Source organism: Carassius auratus, unplaced genomic scaffold, assembly GCF_003368295.1.
Source record: "Carassius auratus strain Wakin unplaced genomic scaffold, ASM336829v1 scaf_tig00216849, whole genome shotgun sequence".
Taxonomy (NCBI): Eukaryota; Metazoa; Chordata; class Actinopteri; order Cypriniformes; family Cyprinidae; genus Carassius; species Carassius auratus.
Genome location: NW_020528766.1, coordinates 222,480 through 250,121, shown reverse-complemented (window position 1 = coordinate 250,121; position 27,642 = coordinate 222,480). Strand labels below are relative to the sequence as shown.

At 34.0% G+C, this 27,642-nt stretch overlaps 1 protein-coding gene across 12 annotated transcripts in view; it reads left to right on the top strand.

Annotated features, from left to right (window-relative positions):
• Nucleotides 1-27,642, top strand: part of jakmip3 (Janus kinase and microtubule interacting protein 3) — a 36,826-nt gene extending 9,184 nt beyond the window's left edge. For 2 of the 12 annotated variants that reach the window (XM_026264100.1, XM_026264099.1), the window contains exons 4-25: nucleotides 3,561-3,803; nucleotides 4,596-4,838; nucleotides 13,610-13,810; nucleotides 16,365-16,484; nucleotides 17,446-17,592; nucleotides 18,181-18,312; nucleotides 18,447-18,482; nucleotides 18,853-18,924; nucleotides 20,088-20,204; nucleotides 20,281-20,409; nucleotides 21,075-21,158; nucleotides 21,776-21,838; nucleotides 22,205-22,303; nucleotides 22,425-22,523; nucleotides 24,512-24,571; nucleotides 24,691-24,756; nucleotides 24,852-24,920; nucleotides 25,457-25,534; nucleotides 25,692-25,898; nucleotides 25,994-26,059; nucleotides 26,255-26,321; nucleotides 27,060-27,642. In XM_026264100.1, the coding sequence (XP_026119885.1) occupies nucleotides 3,561-3,803; nucleotides 4,596-4,838; nucleotides 13,610-13,810; nucleotides 16,365-16,484; nucleotides 17,446-17,592; nucleotides 18,181-18,312; nucleotides 18,447-18,482; nucleotides 18,853-18,924; nucleotides 20,088-20,204; nucleotides 20,281-20,409; nucleotides 21,075-21,158; nucleotides 21,776-21,838; nucleotides 22,205-22,303; nucleotides 22,425-22,523; nucleotides 24,512-24,571; nucleotides 24,691-24,756; nucleotides 24,852-24,920; nucleotides 25,457-25,534; nucleotides 25,692-25,898; nucleotides 25,994-26,059; nucleotides 26,255-26,321; nucleotides 27,060-27,142 (2,481 nt within the window). In that variant the 3' untranslated portion in view covers nucleotides 27,143-27,642. Of the gene's footprint in view, nucleotides 1-3,560; nucleotides 3,804-4,595; nucleotides 4,839-13,609; nucleotides 13,811-16,364; nucleotides 16,485-17,445; nucleotides 17,593-18,180; nucleotides 18,313-18,446; nucleotides 18,483-18,852; nucleotides 18,925-20,087; nucleotides 20,205-20,280; nucleotides 20,410-21,074; nucleotides 21,159-21,775; nucleotides 21,839-22,204; nucleotides 22,304-22,424; nucleotides 22,524-24,511; nucleotides 24,572-24,690; nucleotides 24,757-24,851; nucleotides 24,921-25,456; nucleotides 25,535-25,691; nucleotides 25,899-25,993; nucleotides 26,060-26,223; nucleotides 26,322-27,059 lie in introns of all 12 variants that reach the window. The other 10 variants (XM_026264110.1, XM_026264111.1, XM_026264102.1 and 7 more) reach the window with 10 other exon arrangements.

The following is a 27,642-nucleotide window of genomic DNA, read 5'->3' as shown; positions in this document are numbered from 1 at the left end:
TTCTTCCTGTTTAAATTTTTCATAGTAGTTTTAGTGCTGCATTCCATGTCAGTAAGTTAACACTTCTAAATTTCTTTGGGATTTTTTTTTTTTATATATATATATATATGTGTGTGTGTGTGCGTGTGTGTGTGTGTGTGTGTGTGCGTGTGTGTGTGTGTGTGTGTGTGTGTGTTTGCATGCGTGCGTGGTTAAATATTTCTTGTATTTATATTTTATTTCAACCTTATTTCAGTGAACAAAAAAAAAAAAAAAAAATATATATATATATATGCAATTTAAGCTAAGTGCTCTTATAAACACCACACTTTACCACTGTCAAGCACAAGATGATTTCTTAGACTTGGCATGTGATTCAGAGATGAACCGCAAGCGTATACGTTAGTTCTCAGGCCGTCAGCATGCACACACATGAAAATAAAGATGTGTTTTTGGTGAGCGCAGTGACAGCGCAGCACTGTGTAAGAACTCCCAGCTCCTCATAGATGTATGCCGTCAGACTGCTGCTTGCAGCGTACGTCAATGCAGCTATTGTGATGGGCTTCCTTAGACTGACAGTAAGAGGGGATTTAGGAGCGGTCTCTACTGTTGTCAGGTCTGAATGAACAATACTCTTCATGTATGATGGAAGAGACTGTGCTGGTGTCTCACACGGCATGTCTCTGTCTGTAAATACTCACTACTGCTTGGTGGAGTCGAGCAGAAAGCAGAGGATTGGTGGGGATTTGAGGCATGGACTGATGTTGAGAATAGACCTTAAGCATTTCTATTTTTCTTGTGAAATGCACCATATCTGCTGAATGAAATACAGTACTTGTTTCTTGCTAATCTTTTCTTTTTTCTTTTTTAAACACTTTTTCCATTATTATTTTTTCCCTCCCCTAGTTTCAGTCCTATTTTCTGACCCCTGTTTCAGTCTCCCTCGGAGCAAAATGTCAAGATGATGTCTGTCAGAAAATCAAGACTGAGATTCAGATGTTTTTGATGTTTTTCTCTGCCATTGTGTTTCGTTTCCTTCGAACATCAAAGATTGGCATCTGTGGATCCTTTACATGTTTTGTTTAGCCCTTTATCTTGCAGTGATAGAAAGGCTGCATTACAAATAATGTGCCACAGTCTGTTCTGATAAACTGCTCCCTTTTGGTAATGCATTATTTTACATTAAATAAAGATCTTTTCTGGGTTGAATAATAGTTAAGCTCTATTCACAGCATTTGTGGTATAACGCTGATCACACTGAAAATTATTTATAGGTTATTAGGATAGTAATATTTTTTTTTATTGATTTTAGCCAATATTTTAAACCTATTATTGAAAATTTGTTACCTTGTTGAACCTTTGCTTAACTCGTGAAATAAAATAAAATGAAATGAAATGTTTATAAAAATTATAATAAAAGTAAAAAGGTACTTTTTATTTGTATGGTGTTAATAATTTCTTTACGTAAAAATTAATTAAAATTTTCGAATGCACACTTTAAGTTATAAAATGACTACATTTAAAAAATGATCAATTATTTTCTGGTGTTATCAACATTATGCCACAAATGCTGTCAGTAGCGCTCTGAACTGATACTAAACCCTGAACATTAAGGTCACAGCTGGATGGTTCTTCACCAGAGGCTAACGCTAACTCTCTCAGAGGCTAACTCTCTTACGCTGCATTAAAATGCAAACTCCCTGTTGGCACAAAATTACTTCTCTTTGCTGTTTTAATCCTTTGAAAACAGGCCAAGGTGTCCAGTGAGTGTCTGACCCAGTTCTGGTCCAGGGTGGTGTGTGTCAGCCTTCTCATTTCACCTCAGGGTTACTGTCTCCATCTGGCTGCCAGCCGAGCAGAGATAGATTTATAAAAGGCGATGGAGTAGAGACTTTTTCTGCTTTCAACATTAAAGACATTCCTTCAGACTCCATACTATTTTTTTTTTTTTTTTTTTTTTTTTTGTGGTTTTTGCTAAGGCAAGCATGTCTTTTATTATTGCTGCTTATTGGGTTAGGAAAGTATTTAACATTAAGTATTCAACTTCTTCACAGCTTGTAATACCTACCATGTGGCTTGTGGAGGAAAATTCAATGTGCTCAGATTTACAATTCCTAATAAAATGGGCAAAATAATATCATAGCAAGGCTTGACACTTACTTTTTTTTCCCCAAAGGAGCATGTCATGCCAAGTTTAAATATTTAGGAGCATATATAAAAATATTTTTTTCCTGTAAGAGTGGGCATTTGTAAACTGAATGTGTCTGGCTTCCGGTGTGATTCTTCCAGCTATTTAGCTGAACAGAACAGCTCATTTTGCTACTTTATGTTGCAAACTGGTTTTTCTTACCATATTATTTGAATGTATTATCTTAAACATGAACATATTGGTTTGAAGTGCAAACGGTTTGATTGTTTACTGCACTTTATTCTTCTCCTTATTTCCCTACAGCAGCTAATAAACCGGAAATCTCACAAATTACCAGAAAATGGTTTACTTCCGCGTTGATAATGTTTATTGTTTTTAATAAAGGGTTACAAGGAAACATATAGAAGAACAAGGGTTTAATTTCAACAGTACTAATAATCTAACTGATTATTGAACTAATACTAGTAAAAGCTAGTCTATAACAGTTATATTGAATAATATTCATAGACTCTCTTTTCTTTGATGGGGCAGCCCAAAAGCAAAAAGAGTTTACATTGAGTTGAATGCTAGATACAGTAGCTTATTACATGTCACAATACTGTTTCAAAATACCAATGATAACCAATATTTATCTTCAATTAACATATCTCACACATTTTGAAAAGCTTGCACTGTCGAGCGCTGCATAGCAGTTATTATCAAATTGTGGTGTATCTTGTAATGCACTTTCTTCTGTAAATATATACTAAACTGCATCGGTTTTGCCTTTGAGGATCATTACTCTTTAAAAAAAAAAAAGTATGTCAGATCTGTTTTGCAGGTTCTGTATTGCTGATACATTGAGCTCAAGTCTGTGATGTAGATTCAGTTTCATCCTTCAATGTCTCATTGCCTTTAATACACTAACACCTTCTTGGCTATATCTGTTTCATAAGTGCAGGGCCTAAAATATTGTTTTGTGTCTGAATTTGAAGATGGCATGTCTTTGTTCTGTTACTAGTGTTGTTGTCTATTGCTTGCCTGGGAGCATGTGTCAGATTGTGTCAGAACAGAGAGGACGTGTCCTAATGTGATCCCCTCGCAGGGTCATGTCCTGACACAATAACTCTCCTATTTTTAGGACACACTCAATATATTCTGCACCACACTGAATTATGGAACATTGCCCACAAGCTGTAGTGCAGCATTGCGTTGCATAAACAATGACTCAATGTTCATCATACTTTATACCAGATTTAATGAATTGTTTCCAAGTATTTATTATAGTATCCCATTTTTTTTTTTTTTTTTTTTTTTTAATATATATGCATATAGTGTGTGAGAGCACCATACTTTCAATTAAATGCATTGTTCGATTTCAGTGTTTAAAGTCTGTCTCAAAGTCTCAAAGTGATCCCATTTATTTTAGTGAAGTTCATATCTATTTCCTCAGGTCAGTAAGCTGGAAAGGGAGAAGTCTCAGGAGGTCCGTCACGAGCAGCACAAGTCCACGGTGGTGGTGACTGAGTTAAAAGCCAAGCTACATGAGGAGAAACTTCGGGAGCTCCACAGCGTTCGAGAAACACTTCTGCGTCAGCACGAGTCCGAACTGGTGCGGGTCATTAAGATCAAAGACGGAGAGATCCAGAGGCTCCAGGCGCTCGTCAGTGCTCTCCGAGATGGATCCACCGATAAGGTACCATTGGCATGGAAGTAAAACGAAGTAATTCTATTTTATATGTACAGAGGTTATCATTTATTTACAATTCCTCAAGTGGCTGCAGTGTCCCTTTAATTCAAAATGACCACAATATTACAAAAATAAAGACATAATTCTGAAAATAAAATAAATTAATAAAAAAAATGTATGTTAAATAATAATAATAATAATAATAATAATAAAGCATTCATTATCAATATAATATTTATAATTATTGTTATAGTTATTATATTTATACAATTATAATTTAATAATAATAATTAGAAATGATGTTATGCCATCTGTTTATTTTAATAACATCAGTAAATATTATTACTGATTTTATATATTAGATTAATATTAGATTTTGGAATTACCCAAACTGTGTTTTTACAGATATATTTTTTAAATGTATCTTCGTCGTCGTCATCATCATCATTGTTAGTATTTGTTATGCGGCTGAATTTTAAAATGGCAATTCTTCTTATAATACTACTACTAATAATAACTAGTGATATCATTCATATTATAAATACTAAAATCTTATGATTGCAATATTATTAGTAACAGAAGTATATTATGTCATGTCAGTGAAGTTGTTGTACTCTCCTTTAGAGACTTACCAAATAGTAAACCAAATAAATATATATATATATATATATATATATATATATATATATATATATATATATATATATATATATATATATATATATATAAGATAACGGAGTTAAATTATGTAAATGTTGGAAAACTTAGCGATATTGAATATACTTCTCATATGTTCAGGTGAAGTCTGCTCTGATGGTGGAGGTGCGAGAGGAGTGCAGGAGGACTTTCGAAGGGGAGCGCATGCGACTGCAGAAGGAGATCTCCGAGCTGAAGCTGGTGAAGAGGCAGATGGAGGAGGCGTTAAACGTGGCTGTTCAATCCGACAAGATCAAAGCCGCCAAGATCCGCAGCGTCTACCATCTCCACCAGGAGGAAATCAACCGCATCAAGAGAGAGTGTGAAAGAGAGATCCGCAGACTGGTGCGTAATGCGCTTTAGGACATGCACTATTAATCAACTAATTCATCTGTCAGTACATTGGTCTAAATACATACCCTTTTATATATTTGCTTGGGTGGCAGCTAATAATTAAAGCTGGTCAGGTTGAGCAGAACACTTACCCCAGGTTTCTTCACAGGGATTGTGTGTACAATTAATGTGCTGAATGAAAATCTTTTGTTAACTGGCAGAGCTTCATACGGTTTACATGGCAAGACCACATGGGTGGTGCCATGATGGAAACAGGAAACTGGAAACATTTCCTATTGGTCAGTCTCATAATTTGATGAAAGGAATTATTAATTAGCATTTATTTAGCAAAAATTCACATAATGATTACAACATGCTTCTGTAATAATTCAAATTGCTGTGCAAGTTCCATTCAATTCAAATCAGTTGATTGAAGCCCCGCCCCTAAATCCCGCCCACTCTGGCTTTTTTTTTTTTTTTTTTTACTTATACAAGCTTTATAACTACAAAGTTTAAAGCAATGCTTGATTTTCAGTCCGAAGTGTTTATAAAGTGTTTGGCTATTATACTTGTGTGGGCTGGAAGGAATTATGACACATTTTATCAACATTATTTTCTTTAAATGATTTAAAAACAGCAAGCGCTGCAAATCAGTATCAAGGAAACAATCATTTACCTTTGAACAAAACGTGGGTATTTTTACTGATGTTTGAGTGTAATTCCCTGCCATGCGCTGCCATGCGCTGTTTATACTAAAGCTTCAAAGTTTTATATCAGTTGGTTCACATTTTATATTTAGCCGTACGTGTGTATCTCGAAATGGCTGTGTGTGTCCTTGTGTGCTACACTTTAAAGTGAAGCTGCTTTCTTCCCTTCAGTGCCTTTCTTGTTCTGGGCTTTTTGCCATCAGTTTTTTCCTGGAGACTGAAAATATCTCTGCAGTCGGTGGCCGCTGGTATCGATCGCTCTCGTGTGGCTAAGCAATCTACTCTGTATCGCTTCAGGATTTACTAAATGTGAGAAAGATTGTGGAAAACAGAGTTGAGTCAGGACTATGAGTGATATGTGTAGTACAGGTGACCCAAGTGATGGAGAAGATGCAGGATGGAAGTATGGATATTTAGGGCTGTGTATATGGTAGATATATATATATATAGGTTTACGTTTTTACATGACAGAGCAACAAAACATTGACTATTGCTTGTTTGTATATTTTTTGTTATAAATAATAACTGCTGCGCATCTTCACGAAAGCTTATCTTTTTCACGTCTTTTTAAGCCTTACCGCTTGTCGATTTAAACATTTAAGCATCCAAAAACAAGACACGGAAAAGCTGGTTACTCGCGCGCTGTGTTCGGTGCGTACGAGAGAGATCGAGAGCCACGTATCATGGACAGCGACACTGAACCGAGCTCTGTATTAATTCAATTCAATTCAATTTAACTGAGCAAAATTGTGCCAAAAAAAAAAAATATATATATATATATATATATATATATATATATATATATATATATATATATATATATATATTACTTAATTCATGTATTAAGGGTTAACGGATATGTGTTTTTCAGGGCCACTGCCGATATCGATTATTACTAATCAATTGGACAGACAGTTTATATTTTGAACCGATATATACGTCTAGTGTACAAATGAAAATGAATGTCAAAATTAAGAATAAAAAGACTCTGGCAAAAAATCCAGTTTGTTCTAATTTGCTTTGAAAATGTCAGATACCGATAATCAACCAACCCCTCATATATATATATATATATAGAGAGAGAGAGAGAGAGAGAGAGAGAGAGAGATAGAGAGCGAGAGAGAGATCGAGCGATATGTAATTATATAAACTTTAATACTTTGCATTTGCCCATTATATCAAGATTAAACAATTACTCATACCATGATATAAGATTTTGGTAGTATTTCTCACCCCAATAAACATTTTTGTCCCCTTGTCTGTCCCTAATCTTATCCCATTCTATGAACTCAATGTAGAGCTATTGAATAAATGTTACTGGTGTATTATCTGGTGAGTTGTGAATGCAGAAGGTCTGTATATGATTAGAGGCCTGTTTCATCGTTGTTTGTTGAGGATGTATTGATCTTTAGATTATTTATTGTATTGCAGGGCCGGCTGGAGATGTTAATCACATAATCACGTTTAGCGAGCAGGGTGGCAGGGCATGCCAAGGTGAACACGGCTTGTATGTCCACGACTGTCCTTTATGGACAGGTCAGACCACCCAACCAAAACTACAAAGCAAGCACATCATTAGAGATTCTTGCTGAGCCAAGCACTGTTTGTGTTACCAGCAAGAAAGATGCCACAAGCCATGCAGCTGTTTGAGGAAAGGTCTGATGCTCGTTTGGTAGAATAAAAAGAAAAAAAAAATCAGCATGCAAGCAACCAACCAATAGTAGAATGAAAGAATGAACTAGCAGGATGATGAATCACACAAGGCGTTTCCTGATTGGTCAGCTGCAGTGATGACATCAGCACCAGTGTGAAGGATGCTAAGCTGGCTGTAGAAATGATCTGATGGGAGGGAGAGAGACACTGTGCCTGTGTGATTTGAAATGAGAGACGTTCGGATCTTGGTTGAATTAAATAATGGGATTTATTCTGGTCTGGGTTGAAGTGAAACATCAATCAAGGTCATTTTCTCATATTATGTGAACTCAGAAGGCCTTGGTGTATGAGAATTTATATGCATTGCTGGTACACAGTCTGAGAGTGATGGGAGGAACACATTGAATGCTGAAATTGTTGGTAGGGCATCTGATGCAATCCACAGGGGAATGCTGGACATTGACTAGTGGGATGTTGTTTTAAATAGTGCAGAGTCTCCAGAAAATGCCTTATTTACATGAGCTTGACTCTTTATTTGTTACACAGATGCAAATGTGAAATAGCTTACTCTTACAAGTTTAATTCCTGGGAATGTGTGTTTTTATGTATTTTACACTTCGTAGTAAATTAAAGAACATTGCTATTATCTTAGCATGTAATCTCTTTCTGGATACACAGCAAATACATTTCAGTTGTTGAATTTTTACACTTTTTGAAAGATTTTGTTTTTCATTTATTTTCATTTTGTTTATTTTATTTTTATTATTTATTTGTACCAATATGTATTTGTGTATATATATATTTTTTTTTTTTTTTTTTTTTTATTGACTTATTTATACTTGTATATAGCATATACACTGTAAAGAAATTCCACCTATTTAAATTTGAGAGCTTTAATTAAGTTGCTGAATTAGAATTTTTAAGAATAATCAACTTGGTTGTGCAAATCATTTGAACTGAAATGACATTAAAATGACTTAAAAATCAAGTAAAAAAAAAAATCAAGTTGAAATTGCTCAACATATTTTGATGAGTTAAATGAATGTGAAAAACATAAGTTGCTATGACTTACTGGTCATATAACCGTAAACAGTCACCTAACCATAACACTCCAGCAAGCTCATAGCAGCATGTTAAAAACATTCTGAATATGTCAGAACTGCCAACCACCCACGGTACTTTAGCAACATGGCAGTCTGTTTTTGCATAGGCAAACATAAGTCACATTTTTCAACATGGTTTCTCTCTTGTCATTCTACACAAGACAGATTTTGTTTATGAGTTTAATAAAAAGTGTGTAATATCTGTGCCACAAGCATCAGCAGATGGAATGCCTGAACTAATAATGCATGTTAATATTTAATAATGAGTAAATAAAATGCACATCACCTTTTATGATTCTTGGCAATATTTATTTTAGTGCCTTGGAAACTTGGAGTGAGACTCTCTTCATAGTTCCAATGCATCACTCCTCTGCATGCAGACTGTAAGTTTATTAAGCATGTGTGAATGTGAATGGGTCATGTTTAAAGGCTGGGTAAATAATGTCGAGTGCATGGATAAGGGGCGTAACAGGATTACTTTCAGAAAAGGAGAAGCAGTCTGACGCATGAAAGAGAGACTCGGTCGTCTGAGGCGTTGAGATGTCAATTAGAGACGGGCTCAGACGCTCACGAGGGAAGGGGGATTACAGCTGTCCCGCCTTTTCTGAGGAGATAGCTGTGCCTCGGGCGTTTGAGGGAATTCGGATCAGCCTGGTGTATTGTTTGGAGAGGCTTTACATCATTAAATATTCTCAGAAAACAAAAAAGTGAGCTGCTTCGAGTTTCATGTTAACAGTAATGCACAACACACATTAACAGAAGTGATCCCATCAACAAAAGTGAATTAAAAATGACATTATCGAAAACCAATACCACCATATCTCCAATATACAAACATATTTGTTGGTGCATGCTTCAATAATTTTTTTTTTTTTTTTTTTTTACAGGATGACAAATGTGTTGATAAATAAAAGGAAGGAAGATTAATTCAAATATAGTAATTTTTAAAGCTTCCTCATGGTTTACCCTGTGTATCATTAGATATTTGTCTGATTCTCCACACTTAAATGATTTAAATGTCTCTCTCCTTAGTTGATGTTTAATATAATATTGGTTTAGTCCAATAACGATTCATTATGGGAAGGGCTTCCTGGATCAATGCTGAAATAGAACAAGTGACTGACAAAATCCGTGTAAAAAAATCAGATGTTTATGAAATAATGATTAGAGTTATAATTATTCATGTGAGAAGAAAGCGGCTGTGGAGTGATGTAAAACTACCAAAGCACTAGCACTAGGTCAAATATACTGTTGAGCAGCCATTATACAAAAACATCTGACTGCAGAATGCTGCAGTTAACCAATCAGAATCAAGTACAGTAGACATGATATGTAATAATAAATTCATATTCATGTTGGTTGGCTTCACATTCAAAGCACGGTCCCATGATAACGCCATTTGATGAAAAATTAGGACATCTCCACTGAGCAGCAGGGCTTGCTGTGTTCAAATCCATGTTAAGCAGCGCACCGACAGGAGTTTGGTGTCCGTCCCTCACGGGTCTGGAGCCCTGCGGTCTGGCCCGGAGCCCGGATACTGAATGTCCACGGCTGATATTTTTTGATTAAATTAATTCACCATGCACATGAATCACCAAGGAAACAGTGAGGCGTGTGTAATGGCATACATCATAATCAACGTATTCATGAAGCTCATGGAAAACCAGTGTGTTTAAAATGCTAATGTGTTGTGTAATGTAATGCATTTTTTTCTCTATAGCTGAGGGATGCCATATAAGAGACAGGACCTAATTTTCCCACTGAGCCATGTATCGCTTTATATATCACAGATAAACATAGACGCACACTGAGATTTCCTGTGAGATGCTCTGAATAAAGTGGTAACGTGTCAATGTGAGTCACCTGACAGAGAGAATGAGTCATTGAACACCAGAAAGAGATTCAAAAGATGTGTTCTTTCATTCTTCTTCAGTTTGCTTTCTACAGAGAATTCAGCTGAGGGGGGTTGAATGTACATCGGGGCTAGTTGTCACAATGTTTTTCTTTTTGCTGGTTCATTGATTGCTTTGTTTCATCATTGTTTTATTGTTTACATTTTGGGTGAAAATGCAGTCGTTTATTTTTTTTGTACCAAGGCCACATTTTTTAATAAAAAAATGCTGTAAAAACTGTAATATTGTGAAATATCATTACAGTTTGAAACAACAGTTTTTTTATTAAACTCTGCACACAATTCAAAATTCTGAGTTTATTTCTCATAATTCTGACTTTTTTCTCTGGATTTTGAGTTTTCTTATCATGCAACTTTTCAGAATTGAGAGAAACAAAGTAAGAATTGTAAGATGTAAACTCAGAATTGCAAGACAAAAGTCAGAATTGTGAGATGAAAAGTTGGAAACAGGTAATGCATATTTTTTTAGGTTTCTTTAAATAGAAGGCAAATAATCGCATTTGAAATAAAGATCATCTGTAAAATTTTAAATGTCTTTACTGTCAAGTTTGATTCAGTGAATTGTACCTTTTTTCTCCGGATATAAATATTAATTAGGTTAATCTGTAAAAATATATTTGTCTGTATACAAAAACAGATTTTCGAAAAATAAACCTGAAAAATAGTGTGAAAAAAAAGTGTGACAACTAGCCACAGTCTCTCCCTTTTCAGTGAGAGTTTGAATGGACTTTATCAGTCCATTAGTTCACACTTTATACTTTACTGTCAAAAAATATTCAGCTGATTACCATTTCCATGCAGGTTTTAGAAATGTATAATTTTAGATGTATAAATCGTATGCAGTGTTTGAATCCGTGCATAATTGGAGTGTAAAGCTTCTTTTGAACTGCTGTGTTAAAGTCTGTGTGAAGTATTTCTGGACTGTGCATTAGGACATTTTACCAGTTAGGTGATTTTATTAGAGCTGTGATTTGTGAAAGGTCAGCCTAAAGATTTTACATTTGTATGTTCAAATGTAAAAGGAATTCTCACAGAGAACTGAATACTGCTGCAAACCTCCATATAATGAAGCACAAGAGGTACAGTAGCTATAATATAAATGGATGTGTGTATTTGAGAGGGAGAAACTCAAGGCAGAGAAAGCAAGCAGCACAGTTCATTTCTTTTAGTTGTGCTTCTGTTTGCTGCTGTTTAGTTGCTGTAGGAGTTTATAAAATGGATTTATACAGTCTTTCTCTTACTGATACACTAATACGATGGGATCACTGTGTTCTTATAGACGTGGCTCGTGCTCTGAGTGTCAGAACACATCCTATAGCACAGAAAAGCCTGATCCTCTATAGGTTTCGTGTGCAGAAGCACTTTTATGTTGATTTATGTTGCATTTGAACTCCCATACTTTATACCATTTATGCACTGTTAGAAACACAAAAAAGACACAACTGTTACTGGAGCAGAAACTGTTCAAAAGGTACTAATATGTAGACTTTAGGGGTGTACACATAATATGCTCCATTTAGGGGTAAATTAGGTATTTTGAATGGGTTCTTCCCCAGTGACAGCATTCGAAAATAAAGCTTAAATAAATCTTTAATGTGCACTCAGGCATTTTAAATAAATAAATAAATTAGGGCTGTCAAATGATTAAAATTTTTAATCAAATTAATCAGAATTTTCAGTGGATTAATCATGATTAATCCCTATTTGCAATTAAACCTGAATCCTAACCATTTTTTTTTCTGAAATGCATACCAAAAGATAAATTACAGGACACAGATACATAATTTGCATGTATTGATTCATCAATATGTGGTTCTTTTTTTCTGAATTTCAAAAGTTTAACATTTACTTAATCAAATTTACCTGAGCCCTATTACAAACCATGCCATTTAACTACAGATAGTGTAAGAGTTTTAGGTGAACCAGTGGTTAAATATAGCCACATATCTATGAAATTATGCATAGAGAAACTCAAAAGAATGAACTCAGAAACACAAACATGCGCCACAATCACATAAGCAGCACTCTGGGCATTCTTGTTTTTGGGAGGTGTTCATTTGCTCTGCCATAATACTTTAGGATCGATATTTTCATGTTCTGAAGGCTTCAAGTGCCAGTAAAACCAAGTAAAAATGCATATGCTTTCCCAAACAGCTGTAATTTTCGCTGCATTGCATGTATGCGTTCTGCGCATGCACAGTGTGAAACACAGGACGCTATAACAGGAAGAAGCTCCAGCGTATCAACTTCCAAAGTCGTCTCTGTTTATCGAGCTTGGCATGAATGTATTTGAGAGTAAATGGGGTAAAACCTTAAGCTTCTTCTGTGTTTACGTCGCAGTGCTCGCCGCTGTTTTTTACTATCTTGAGAATTCAGAGATCGACGAGACTTTCCTGACCTAAATAATTTGTCACACTGCGCATGCGTGAAATGCATTAAAAAATTTGACGTAAGTAACGACAAACAACTAATTAACGTCGTTAATGCACTATTTTTGACAGCCCTAAAATAAATAAATATGTATGTATGTATAGTACAACTAGCTAAAAAAAAATGCAATAACAGTTCATAAAAACTGTATAGACAGTTTATGGATTTTGTGAAATAAAATAATACAACTAAAGCAATAAGGAAAATGTAAAAAAAAAAAAAATGATGGAATATTGTAATATATTATTGGTATAAGCTGGAATCTGCTGAAATAAATAAATATATTATTATTATCATCTTTATCATCATTATCATTTTTATTATTATGTCAGCTAGTCACCATGGCAACATTTCTCATTTTCATTTAGTCTGATTTGATGTACCAAAATAGCTTAAACTGAAATAAATATGAATAAAAACTAAATGTTATGTTTTTAAGGGGATGAATTAATTAATCAATAAACTATAAAAATTGTGTTACTTGAAATAAGAAACATTAACTGAAGATAGATAGATAGATAGATAGATAGATAGATAGATAGATAGATAGATAGATAGATAGATAGATAGATAGATAGATAGATAGATAGATAGATAGATAGATAGATAGATAGATAGATAGATAGATAGATAGATAGATAGATAGATAGATAGATAGATAGATAGATAGATAGATAGTTGACAAAGGAATGTTTCTGATTTTAATTTAGTTAAACTTGATGTACCAAAAAAAAAAAACAACTAAACTAAAACTGATTAAAAACTAAAAATGGAAAATTTTAAAAATACAAACTAATTCAAAATCGAGTCTATAGCAAAGTCTCAATGATTCTCAAATAACCCTGGACTGCTGTGTGATTTCCTGTCCTGGGTGAACATGGTAACTGCGTTTCCTCCTGTGGACCGCCGATCATGTTTTATATCTACTTACCTGTGTAAGGCAGAATGTGTGTGACTGTGCTGTGTTCTGTCCTGTAGATGGATGAGATTAAACTAAAGGAGCGTGCTGTCTGTGGGCTGGAGAGAGAGCTCAGCGCTCAGGCGGGCCACACGTGGAAACTACAGCAGCAGAAACAGGCTGTAGACACTCAGCTGGCCCTGCTGCGAGACTCCAGCCCCAGACGAGAGGGCCCTTATTCACTCGCTGCAGGGGACGCAGCAGAGAACACGGCTAACCCTGTAAGCACCTCTCCTTCATTACTAAACCTCGCCGCTTGCTGCACCTCTGCTTTCATTCTGCTCTCCTGCTCGGGTCCGTTTTCCTCAACCCAGATCTAGAGCTATATAAAGCACTACAGTCTGTTTTCAGAAAGTCTCATTCATATTCTCCATAAACTGCTTTTGAGCAATAACATGGAAAGTCTTCAAGACAGATTTTTATTTTATTTTTTAAACGATGTTTTAGTTTCTCATTTTGGAGCTGGTTAGTTTTGGGTTAATGGCATATATTTTTATTAGAAATATTTGAATGCCTATGGAGAAAGTAATGGGGGAAAACACTTACAGAAATAAAAGCATTAGGAAAAGTGGTCAAATGGCTGTTGAACTTTACTGTTTAATTGTTATCAGCTATACTGTTAATCACCATCAGTCCTTGAAGAACCTTTAACAAGATTTTTATTCCAAATCAATCCACGGTAAGAACATCGAAAAGGTCATTAATGTGCATGTGGTATTAACATTATACACAGCAGACTGTCCTTGCATGAATTTAAGAAAAAGAAAATGTGTGGTTGTAAATTCAGTTTTGTGCAAAGGTTCAAGGAATGTAATAGATCTGGGTTTGAGGAAAATATTGTTGGTCCAGCTGTTTGTTTCATCTGCTGGAGTAAACACGGATCTGTCCCGAGATCCTCACGCTTGACAGCACGACTCTAACATCCCTACATCACACATTATTACACCTCTTATTGCCTGCGCAAACTCATCTATAGACATTAGTGACAGATTTTCATTAACAGCAGTAACTTTTTCAAGCTTAGTGTTTCTTTTCACTATGTTAGTAATGTTTGTATCAGAATGATCAAACCAAATACAACATTACTGGAGATCATCATTAAGTCTTAAATTAACCATTAATAACATGAGCTGCTGTATTTCTAAATGCCAAATGCCTGGCAATTTTGGCTTTGTACATGTTAGGTTTGGGCTTTTATTTATTTCCCTGCACACATGATAAAAAATTTATTTAAAACAACTTTATTTAATGAGTCTCCTACTGCGACTTGAATAAGGGCCTATTTAGTTTGCTATATATTCTATTTTTAATCTTTCTCTGGAGTCTAACAAAGAAACTTATAATATTTGTTGTCTTTACAGTGGATTTCCAAAGCAACTTAAATTGTATTTAAGGAATTGTGTTTCTTTGGATTGCAAAATGCTTCTTGTTAAGCTGCAGAAATTATATATTTGTCTTGTTTATTAGTTTATTTATTTATTTATTTTTTCTATAGCTTCATTGCTGTGAAATAGACTTGTTGGTGTATCGTTATATTAACTTACTGAGAGAAGCAGTGTTAGTTTTAAAGCAGCTGTTTGTCATTTATTGCCATTTAATAGTATTTACAATTATTTAAAATATTACAATTTAAAATAACTGTTTCAGCTGAATATACTTTCAAATGTAATTTATTTCTATGATGCAAAGCTGAATTTTCAGCATAAATACTCCATTCTTCAGTGTCACACGATCCTTCAGAAATCATCTTAATATGCTGATGTGGTGCTCAAGATACATTTATTATTAATGCTTACATTATTTTGAAGCTGATTGTTCTTTTTGTCCCCCTATTCTTTAATGAATAGCAAGTTCAAAAGAACAACATTTATTTGAAATAGCAATTTTTGTTACCTTATAAATGTCTTTACTGTCACTTTTAATTAATTTAATGCATCCCTGACAAATAATGTATTTAAACATAAAATATATATACTAATTGAATTTGAGTGCTGTATAACAGCCTTGTATCAACATGTTAATTGTACTAAGAAAATCATTTAGTCTTAAAGCTGCTGTTCATCATTTCTGTGGCACCAAACTAATGTTTAAAAAATGATGACTCCAACAAGTTTAAACTCTCCTCGGGTTGCCCATTTTCTAGTCAAAAATATAATGATATAAATATACAGTTATAAAAATAGACTTAGCTGTGAAATGGGCTTTTCGGTCTGTTATCATGCAGCAGAGAGCATACGGCTGAAGGTGAGAGTCTGAGTGTGATCTTTCCCACATGTCAGGAAACGCATGGATGCACACACTTTGTATTCACACGTTCAGTCTTGCGTCTCTATCCGAGGCTTGTTTCTCAGCAGCAGAACTTGCGTGTCTCTGGCTGTGGGGTTGATGTCTGCTTCTGCTGTGGTGGAGCTGCTGCTTTCATTTTCTCTGCAGGAGAAGAGATGGATTTGAGCAGTGACCTTTCAGCTCTTTTTCAGATGTGGCCATGCCAGAGAACTCGTTCTCTATTCCCTCCTCCAACTGTTTCTGCAGTAACCTGACATTATGGGATATTTCCTAAATACAGCAACACCAAATGGAATTGAAATAAAATAAATAAAACTGCATATATGTCAAGACTTTGGTGTTTGTCAGAGATGTTTAAGAAAGCTTAGAAAGAAAGAAAGAAAGAAAGAAAGAAAGAAAGAAAGAAAGAAAGAAAGAAAGAAAGAAAGAAAAAGAATTAACATAAAAAAAGTGTTTTTTCCAGTTACCTGCAGTTGGTTTGTTTTCCAGATGCAGCAGTTGGATGAGAAAGACGCTCGACGTTTCCAACTGAAAATCGCAGAACTGAGTGCTATTATCCGCAAACTAGAAGACCGCAACGCACTTCTGTCAGAGGAACGCAATGAACTGGTGAGTCTGTGCTAGTGTGAATTATTATTATTATTATTTATTTGTTAAGGTAAAATATTTTTATTCTGTTATCTTTTATGTTTATTGTTTTGCTAAAATATTTATTTATTTATTTATTTATTGTTATCGGAAAAAAATGTAATATTTGTATAGTATTTTTTGTTGTTGTTGTTGTTATATTTGTTCTGTTTAATTTATTGCTATGGTAAAAATCTATATATATTTACTATCCGTATGTATTTACTTGTTATAGGTCTATCTATCTTACTCTCTGTCTATCTATCCATCCATCCATCTTTTGTTTACTTTTGTCCAAAAACGAATTCATTCTTTAAAAAAAATTACTTAATTTTCTTTTCCAAACTGTGATTGCTTTGTGCACAAATGAGCAAATATAAATAGTGTGTGTCTTTTGTATGATGTTAACTGTAATAAAAGCATAATAAAGGTTTTTTATTTTTTATTTTTTGCCTTTCTATGTGTTATGTAATAGTGTGAATGTTCTCTGTAATGGTGGTATGTATGTGCGCAGTGATGAATGACTTTAGTGTTTCCTCCTCTCAGTTCAGATGGTCTTTAGGATCAACAAAGAGTGATTTAAACATGGCAGCTGAAACCTTCAGCAAGGGTTTGGACCACTCAATACAGTCCTCAACAATGACTTGATGTTCAAGTAGACTGAAATAGCCAAGTCATTTTAGATTTCAAATGTACAGTCCAGGTCATTTAGTTTTGCAACATCTCTGATCCCATTTTGAAAGATAGCGTTGTGTTCAAAACAAGTAACTTTGAAGGTTTTATTTGTAAAAGTATTTTCTGAAATCAATACTAGTATAGCCGTCCTTCCTAAACGAAAGATATTCATGCATATTTAAGTATTTAAATATTATTTAGGGTTACTGCATGCTTCTGCCACCTTAACTTTTTTGGTTACCCTCTGTTTCTGTGTGCTTGTGTCCAGTTAAAGCGTCTCCGTGAAGCTGAGAGCCAGTATAAGCCATTACTGGACAAGAACAGGCGTCTCAGCCGCAAGAATGAGGAACTGGCTCATGCACTGAGACGCATGGAGAACAAAGTGCAGTTTGTCACTCAGGAGAACATCCAAATGGTAATGAAGGGAACTGTATTTGCATAGTATGAGCCCTTTTTAATTGAGAGACTATATAGCATGATTTTAGTCTTATTGCTTGTATTAAGTAGATACACCTGCTCTTTTGCAAACTAACAATTCAAAATGATTCCTCTTGAAAATGTAGTCATTGCAGTAAATGCATGATGAGGTGATGCTGGTTGAGCCGGTTCTGTTTTGATCAATTTATATCCAACAACTGCTCCAATGTCATTTGACATAATTGGCCATTTCCAGCTCAGGCACATTACTATTATTTTGATTGATGCCCTAGACGAAAGAAGCATCCATCTGCCTGTTCTACTGCATAAACCTGTTTATATATGCTTGATACTAAAGAAGTATTTTTAGATTGAGTGCATAAAACATTAGCTTTGAATACTGAAGCATCTTTATGTAACATGCCGTGTTTGCATGTATATAATTTGTCGGTTGAGTTGCACCACTTACTGTTCTTCTTCTGTCTAAATGATCTGATCATTATGACAACTCCTCAGACATGAGTGAATATCTATCTGTCAGTAGTCTCTCTGCACACATCCGGTCACTTGATGTTTTATTTTGCAGCGAGAGAAGGCCGGGACGATTCGCCGGCCCAGTTCTCTGAACGATCTGGATCAGAGTCAAGAGGAAAGAGAGATTGAGTTTCTCAGACTACAAGTGCTGGAACAACAGAACATAATCGACGATCTGTCCAAGGTATCAGAATTACTTCTCACATGGAAGCACAAAAAAGTATTTTGAAAGCCACAATTAGATTAGGACATAGATTACATGGGGTCAATTTTATAAAAGTAATTATACATGCAAACTGTGTCTGTTTTAATTTCCAGGCACTGGAAACCACTGGATATGTGAAGAGTGTAATAGTGAGTCATTTTGCCTCTGGGAAATATTCACACTGTGAAATGCTAAAATATGTTTTTGCATATGAGCACAGTACGATACCTAACAAAACCCAGATGAAAATGTCTGCAGAAATATCTGTTTTCTCAAAGGGGGAATGAAATTAGCAACTGAAATGAGTGAGTAATGTACTGTATGTGAGGTTCAGACGTAAATAGTAGTAATGTAAATACAGCAGCATGCATTCCTTCCTTTCTTTCTTTCTGTAAAACTGGAAGTGGAAACAGCACCTTGTTCTTTATAGATATGAGATGTTCATGTATGATAGAGAACCTGATGCATGTTCATGTGTTTTGTTCATTAATTAAACCTTGTTTTGATCTTTTTTCTCAGGAGAGAGACATGCTGCTGAGATACAGGAGACAGGACAGCCTACGCAGGAAGAAGCCCTTCAGAACCTGTAGGGTACGCAGACATCAGCACTGAACTATGCATTCACACTTATCATCGTCAAACACATTTTTTATTTTATTTTAAGTGCACATAAGACAATCATGAAGGTGAAAAAAAAATCAAAAAACCTTCTGCCAAATAAAAACAACAACGACCAGACCTTTTATAAAGTAGTTTTCCCATTAAGAAAAATAAAAAAATAAGATCACACTTTATGTTAGGGTCCAATTCTCACTATTAACTAACCATTTACTATGACTTTTGCCTCAATTAACTCCTTATTTGCTGCTTATTAATAGTGTATTAGGTAGTTGTTAAGTTTAGGGTATTGGGTAGGATTATGGATGTCATGCATTATATGTACTTTATAAGCACTAATAAACAGCCAATATGTTAATAATAGACATGCTAATAAGCAACTAGTTATTAGTGTGAACTGGACCCTAAACTAAAGTGTTACCAAAAATAAATTTAAAATCATGACAAGAATAAAATAAAAACATTATTATTTTGCATTACTGCATAATTCAGCAATGTCTTATTCTTTTATACTATTTACTCATACATTACATTATTCGTGATTATGCATTTTAAGATTAATTATACATTATTTTTTATAATCATAGTGTGTATAGAATTTTTATTAGCTTATTTTGTTTAGTTTTGCTTATCATATACTTTTAATAATTATGCATTGATTATACATTTATTTTATTATCATATTTTATGTATGAAATATTTATTTTTTTAATATTTTCATTGTTGTTTTTTTATATTTTATTGACTTATTGATATAATTTAATCATGCATTGAATATGCATTTATTTTTACATTAGTACTAAAAATTATGATTATAATTATTATATAGTTTTACCATTTTATGAATAAGCACCACTGCACCATTGATTTATCCTAGTGATGTTTTATGTATGTCTTTTTTTTTTATTATATTAATTTACGCAACAATGAATATTAACCCTGTGGCTCTCACAGAAACCATCAAGAAATATATATATATTTTTTATGAAGAATATAAGCCTATTTGCTCTGTAAGTATCTGTAGCTATTTTTAATGTGAGCTAATTTAGATTTTTTTTTTTTATCATTAATTATTTTATTTTTATTATTTGTTTCTTTTTTTTTTTTTTTTTATCTATCTCTCTTTCTCTCCATAGCCGGTGGTGGAGACGTTTTTTGGCTATGATGAGGAAGGCTCTATAGACTCGGACGGCTCCTCTATTTCCTACCTCACAGACCGAACGCCCTGTACGCCAGAGGATGACCTCGAAGAGGTGCGTGTGTGTGTTTGGCTGTGTTTGTGTGTCTCTGTAAACCATGAGCGTAAACCTGTCATCTCTCTGTGCTCAGGGAATGCTTAAGGAGGAGACAGAGTTGCGTTTCCGTCAGCTGACGATGGAGTATCAGGCTCTTCAGCGAGCTTACGCGCTCCTGCAGGAGCAGGTGGGAGGAACGTTTGATGCAGAGAAAGAGCTCAAGGTAAATCATTTAAACATCCCTGCCATTAAATATTTACATTCACTCCCTTTAACAACAACATCTCAGCTCTTAGCAGATAGCTGTATACTCCAATATATGAATATGATTCTTTTTGCAATATTACACCGTGTCATAACCAGCGAATGCAATTGAGCATCAAGCTTTAAAAGCTTTTTTGACCACAATGAGGAAAAGTGCATTATGTCAGTCACTCGGTCTCCATTTCTGTAATAACATCTCTTTGGTACAAAATACTGGTTCACAAAAATGTGCCATCCCCAAAATGATCCTAGTTTAACTGTTAAAGACAAAAATTACAAATAAACATCACCATGAAATCAAAGTGGGCCACATTATTTTAAAGAACAAGATATTTGATCATTGTAATTGTTTCATTTAAATGAAATGCACCTTTGTGGGTAACATAATATATTTCATCTTTCCTCCAATCACCTTAGATCAATGTTCTGGTAACGCCCACTTTTTACAATCCAGTTAATTCCTGAAAATCTAAATCAAGTCCCGCCCTACATTTGTTTCTTTATTGAATATAATAGTTCACTGAAATACAAAAAAAAGTTAAATGGTTTACAAATGGCTTCTTTTTTTCTTTTTTTCTTTTTTTTTACAGATGAGCAAAAATTATAATTGTTTGTCTGTTTTAGACTCGAGAGCAGCTTCAGGCCGAACTGATGCGGTATCAGACCAGAATATCAGATCTGGAGTGTGTTCTAAGTCATCAGGGACAGGTACAGCACCAGCACTGTTACTGCTAATAACATTTAGCACAGTTGTACTCGCATAATTCCATCAAAGAAATAGTTCACAAAAATGAAAATTGCTGAAAACATACTTACCTCACAGGCCATCCAACATATAGAAGAATTAGTTTCTTCATTGGAACATATTTGGAGAAATTTAACTGTATGCTACTTGCACACCAGTGAATGGGTGCCGTCAGAATGAGAATCCAAATAGCTGATAAAAACAATAATCCACAAGTAATTTTTTTACAAACACATAACATTTCGATTAACAAGATGTTAACTGATGGACTGGAGTGCTGTGGATTACTTGTGGAAAGGTGTGATGTTTTTATCAGCTGTTTGGACTCTCAGTCTGACGGCACCCATTCACTGTAAAGGATCCAGAAAGATAATGAATATGTCTTACAGTGACTTTCCAGCAGTCCTTGAATCACTGCTTGTTTTTAATTTTTTTCTTTTTCCTTTATTTATTTATTTTTCTCACCCAATGTCATTTGTAGTCTAAATCGGGATCTATTTTGTGGCAACACACACATGATGAAAACCCTAAAAGTAATCCCATATATTCATTTGCATTCATATCATATGGATTTTTTCAGGATATGAAGTGGATTGAGGAGAAACAAGCTTTGTATAAACGCAACCAAGAGCTTGTAGAAAAGGTGGGTGACGTTCGTGTTCATCACACTGATAGAAGACGAATATCACAATCAGAGAATGTTTCCTATTGTTTAAAATATTTCTATTAATAACTCAGTTTAAGTTTTTAAAATTTGAACTTCATGACTTTGGGAAAAGTGTGTGTAAAGACAAGAAAGGCTTCTTTATTAAAGTAACAAAGGCACCGGATTATAGGATTGACCCCAAAATGAGTCTCTTTCAGTAGTTCAGCTGTGGCTTTAATTAATTTCTTAAAGCCAATTTGAGGCAGTGAATGCTGCTCATTTGTTTCACAGACAGTTTCCTGTCAGATTACTTTGTTTTTTTGGGGTTTTTTTCACCTCACACTTTGTATTTTTTGTTCCTAGATTAAAAATATGGAGACGGAGGAGACGCGATTGAAAAATGAAATTCAGGATGCAAAAGACCAAAACGAACTCCTGGAGTTCAGAATTCTTGAACTTGAAGTGAGTCTGACTTGGAGATCTTTCCACTCCAAAATGTGTCGTGTGTTTGGAGGTGTGACAGACACAGATTTAATCTACAGGAACAGAGGAATAATAATGATGCTCTTTTTTTTTCCTCCAGGAAAGAGAGAGAAGATCTCCAGCCATAAACTTCCAGAACATCCACTTTGCTGAGGGCATGAGTCCCCTGCAGTTGTACTGTGAGGCAGAGGGTGTTACTGTGAGTTACTGAACCATATGCCTCCCGTCTCCATTGAGAGACCAGGGCTAGTTGTCAGAATTATGTAACTATACTATTTCAAAGTGCCCCTATAATGGGTATTGAAAGGGTCATATTTTGGTTTTGGGAGTCCCCAACAACAGATTGACATGCATGTAAGGTCAAAAAACACTTTCATTCTCTTATAATATGCATTTATTTTGACCTTACTTGCTCAACGACTCCCAAATGATTCGCTCAATGATTTATTTTTACAAACCCCAATCTGCTTGGTCTGATAAAGCAGTGTTTGTTTAGCGCAGTGCTTCTTTGTGTACAGCATTACCAGGCACCTAGTGGCAAAGAATGAATTTGCATTTCCAATCAGATCAACTGGAAAAGACCAACAAGTGAGCAGGCAATGTGCTAATGTTTCCAGTTCAACATGAAACAGCTTGGGATTCAATGAGTCAGAGTCAACTCTTTCTTTTGAGAGACAATAACTTTACACAAGGTGCACTTTCAGATTTAAAACTTTCCATGACATTATAATTCACATACACTTTGTGTTACTCACTGCATGGAAGGTAATTTTCAAAAATCCATAATAGGGGCACTTTAATAATGAACGATCGGGTTGGGGCAAGTTGTCTCAGTGATACTGTGGTAAGAATTTGATAGTTTTTTCATTATTAATTCAAAATTGTTTATTATTATTTTAATTTAATAATATTAATATTATATTACATTGTTTTGTAACATTTTAAATATTATATATATATATATATATATATATATATATATATATATATATATGTGTGTGTGTGTGTGTGTGTGTGTGTGTGTGTGTTATAATTTTAAATAATTATAAAACAACAATGCAACATTAATATTAAATGAGTATATATAGTATTTTAAATGGTATTAAATAATGATTTAATATTAATGTTGCATTGTTGTTTTTAAAATTATTTCCCGTTTTCGTTAAATCTTAAAATATTTTTTTCGATGTCATTGTACAACACATTTTTTATATATATATGTTGTGCGTTTTTATCATATAAATTAATTATATTCTATTAATTATATAATTTTTATTATATATATATATATATATATATATATATATATATATATATATATATATATATATATATATATATATATATATATATATATATATAGTATTTTGTTTTATTAAATAATTATTTTATATTTCATTACCTTATGTTTTCACAATTGTTTTACCTATTAAATCTTTTAAAATAAATGTTATTACATTATGATCCATATTACAAATTTTAAATACAGTCCTGTTTTGCTTTACATAGTATTTTATATTTTATTAAATAAAGATTTAATATTGTTACCTAACGTTTTTATAATTGTTCTACTTATTGAATCTTTTAAAAGAAAACTTTTTTATATTATCCTACATATAACAATTAAATACATATTTTTTCCCCTTTTTTATATATATAATTTTATATTTCATAAAAAAAATATTTAACATTATACTAATTTATTGTGTTTTCAGATTTGTATTATTAAAATTTTTTAAAATAAATATTTTTATATTATAGTACATTTTAAATACAGATATGGCGTGTCTTTTAAAATATACAGCAGATTCTTATAGTGACAACTTACCCCACATAGTGATGATAACGCTATTATGATATTTAAAGATATTATCATATATTTTAAGTTATTAATCATCTAAAAATACAGAAAATTATGAAAACCAGTGCCACAGAAAACTACTCTTACTGTAGATCTTTGACTAGGTTTTAATTATTTTAAGGTTCTTGTTGGTTTTTATTGCACATATCAGCTGAGAATTTTATTTATTTTATTTTTTTGCACATTTTCCATTAAGTTTTTCTGAACTGATATCAGTCCAAACATGTAACAGACTGTCAGTGGTCCAGCTCAGATCTAATCTGCTGATGTCTGGAGAAGAATTTGTGGTTTAATATCTCTCAAATAAAGTCTTTCTCACACCACAGGACATTGTGATCACAGAGCTGATGAAGAAACTCGATATTCTGGGGGATAACGCCGTAAGTGTATGTTGATTTCATATGTAAATGTGTGTGTTTAAACACATGCCTGGGTGTGTTTGGTACACATGCATACTGTATCTCTGTCACTGATGTCTCATCTTTTCATTGGATGACACGCACAGAATCTGACCAATGAGGAGCAAGTGGTGGTTATTCATGCCAGAACAGTATTAACATTAGCAGAGAAGGTATGTTTTTTTATTTATTTATTTATTTTATGTTAATTTCATGTTTTTTTAATGACTGTTTCATGTTTTTGTATTTTGACGTCTCTTGTGTCCAGTGGTTAGAGCAAATTGAAGTCACCAAATCAGCATTACAGCAGAAAATGTTGGACATCGAAAGTGAAAAGGTAAATGTATTTAAATGCATTACACGCTTTAATTTCCATAAGCTCATCTTACTTATTTTGCCCCAAAATAAAAGAAAATATTCATTCATTCATTCATTCATTCATTCATAATAAGTTATTATTTAGAAATAAATTATAATTTTATAAGTAAGATATTTAGTAAGCATATTATGTGTAATGTTTATAAATATAAGTTTTCCCCCAAATTCCAAACATTTTACTGTAGATTTTTTTTAATGATTTGTATTACATCACATATATATCTTGTATATATAAATACTTGGTGGTATAATTGGTATAATTAACAACACACACACACACACACACACACACACACACATATATATATATATATATATATATATATATATATATATATATATATATATATATATCCTTTTTTTTATAAATATTTTTTTTTATAGAATTGAATAATAATAATGATAATCTCACTCACTCATCTATGTAGAATAACTTTGTTAATGTGGTGTTTTTACATCAAAATAGTTATTTCCTCTTGTCTTTTTTCTCCCAAGGAGCTCTTTAGCAAACAAAAAGGATATTTAGACGAGGAATTAGACTACAGAAAGCAGTCTTTGGACCATGCACATAAGGTAAGGACTGTACATCAGATAACACATGGCCAATAATCCATATGCTTTATTCTCAAGCACTGCAGAGGGGTTTGACTCTGTTGTGAGAAGCAGTCCTGTGCCCCCTGGTGGAGAGTGCATGCCATCTCTGGCCCACACCCCTCTGTGTTTCTCTCAGCGCATCCTTGAGTTGGAGGCCATGCTGTTTGACGCTCTGCAGCAGGAGGAGACAGGTGGGAAGGTGTCCGAGCTGCTGACCGAGCAGGACCGTGATTCGCTGAGAGAGGCTGTGGATCAGTGGAAGAGGCAGGTCTTGAGTGAATTACGAGAGAGAGATGCGCAGATACTCAGAGAGAGGATGGAACTGCTACAACATGCTCAAGCGGTACGTACTATGTGTGTGACTAAAAAGCGTCAGTATTTCGTTTTGGCCAATTGTTACTATAGCTAATTATTGATGTTTTTTTCCCGTCTCAATAGAGGATAAAAGAGCTGGAAGAATGGATAGAAGCGCAGAAGCGTCAAATAAAGGAGCTAGAAGAAAAGGTAATCACTTTATCATTTTATGTCAAGATCAGCACAATCATCTTCTCCAATAATGTTTTTCTCTCAAGTATAAATATAATGTTTAATTCATACTCTCCTCTTTGTTCTGTTGTGGTGTTTGTTTTTTGTTTTTTTGTCTTTTTTGATTTTGTTCCCATGTTCAGTTTTTATTTTTATTTTTATTTTTTTCTTTAGCCTTCATTCTTTGGTCGTAGCTCTTCCAGAAAGCAGGAAACGGTGCCATGCGGCTCAGTGGACTCCGGTAATACATGACAACTTCATACATTCTAGATTACGCCTAAATCACCCTTCTTCCACTTAAGATAACATTGTCGCTGAAATTGTTAATATAACAAAATTACAAAACTGCACCAGAATCCTACAGCTACAACAGCTGTTGTTAATGTGGAATCATAAACTAGAAAAAGAAAGTTTGTGAAGACCGACTTGAATGTTATAACTAAACTAAATGTTCACAACATTTTGAAGGTTATATAGTTTGAGCAGAGTATAAAAAGATTTAAAGACTGAATATTAAAAGCTTTGTAGTGTTTATTATACACTACCATTCAAAAAAGTTTTTGGGGTCAGCAAGATTTAAAAATAGCAAGGAGTTTTAGTTGGTTTTAAACATTTACAAAGTTTCTATTTAAAACACATGCTGTTCTTTTGAACTTTCTATTCTTTAAAAATCACACACACACACATATACATACAAAAATAAAAAGATGTAAAGAAAACATTATAAATGATCATGTCACTGAAGACTGGAGTAATGATGCTAAAAATTCAGCTTTGCATCACATGAATTAATTACATTTTAAAATATATTCAAATAGAAAATGGTTATTTAAAACTGTAATAATATTTCACAATATTACTATTTTTACTGTATTTTTAATCAAATGAATGCAGCCTTGGTGAGCATAAGAGACGTCTTTGAATAAAATATTTAAAAACTTCGATTCAGGTTCTAAGTGTAAATGTTGTTTTTGTTTAGCTCACAGGCCTCAAGTGTTCTTCTGTTCCAGAGGAGGGTGGCACACGTGTCATCAAAAGTCCCAGCCATCTCTTCTGCGCTGATACAAGACTTCAAACTGTTCACATCAACTCTGGAACATGGACATGGAATATGGTGCTCTCATCCTTGTGGACTAAAACAGTTTTTATCCAACTGACCTTTTGAACTTTGCTTTGTGTGACCTCTGTGCGTGTGGAATTTAAGGCGTTCTCTCCTTTCCCTGCTAAGCAGGTGGTGCTGGAGGCTGCTTCCCTTTGGAAGCCTGATGAAGTGAGAGGTGTTCCGTTCAGTCCTTCCTCCCACTGTTTACACTCTCTCTGCTTTGGTTCTGGTGGTACAGTGCGTCTGGTGTTTGCGTGGTGGCACTCGCCCGCTCCTGTGCATTGAAAGAAGTGGAACTGAAAGATTAATCCTGGAATTATAATTATTGTCTGGTTTTCTAATGTACAGGAGCAGTGTTTCAAATAAATTTCTAAGAGGAAGACTGAAAAACTGAGAGGATGTTTCTGCGTCTTTTTCTTTTCATTGAAAATAAAGCCACACAGAGGATTCTGGGGTACAA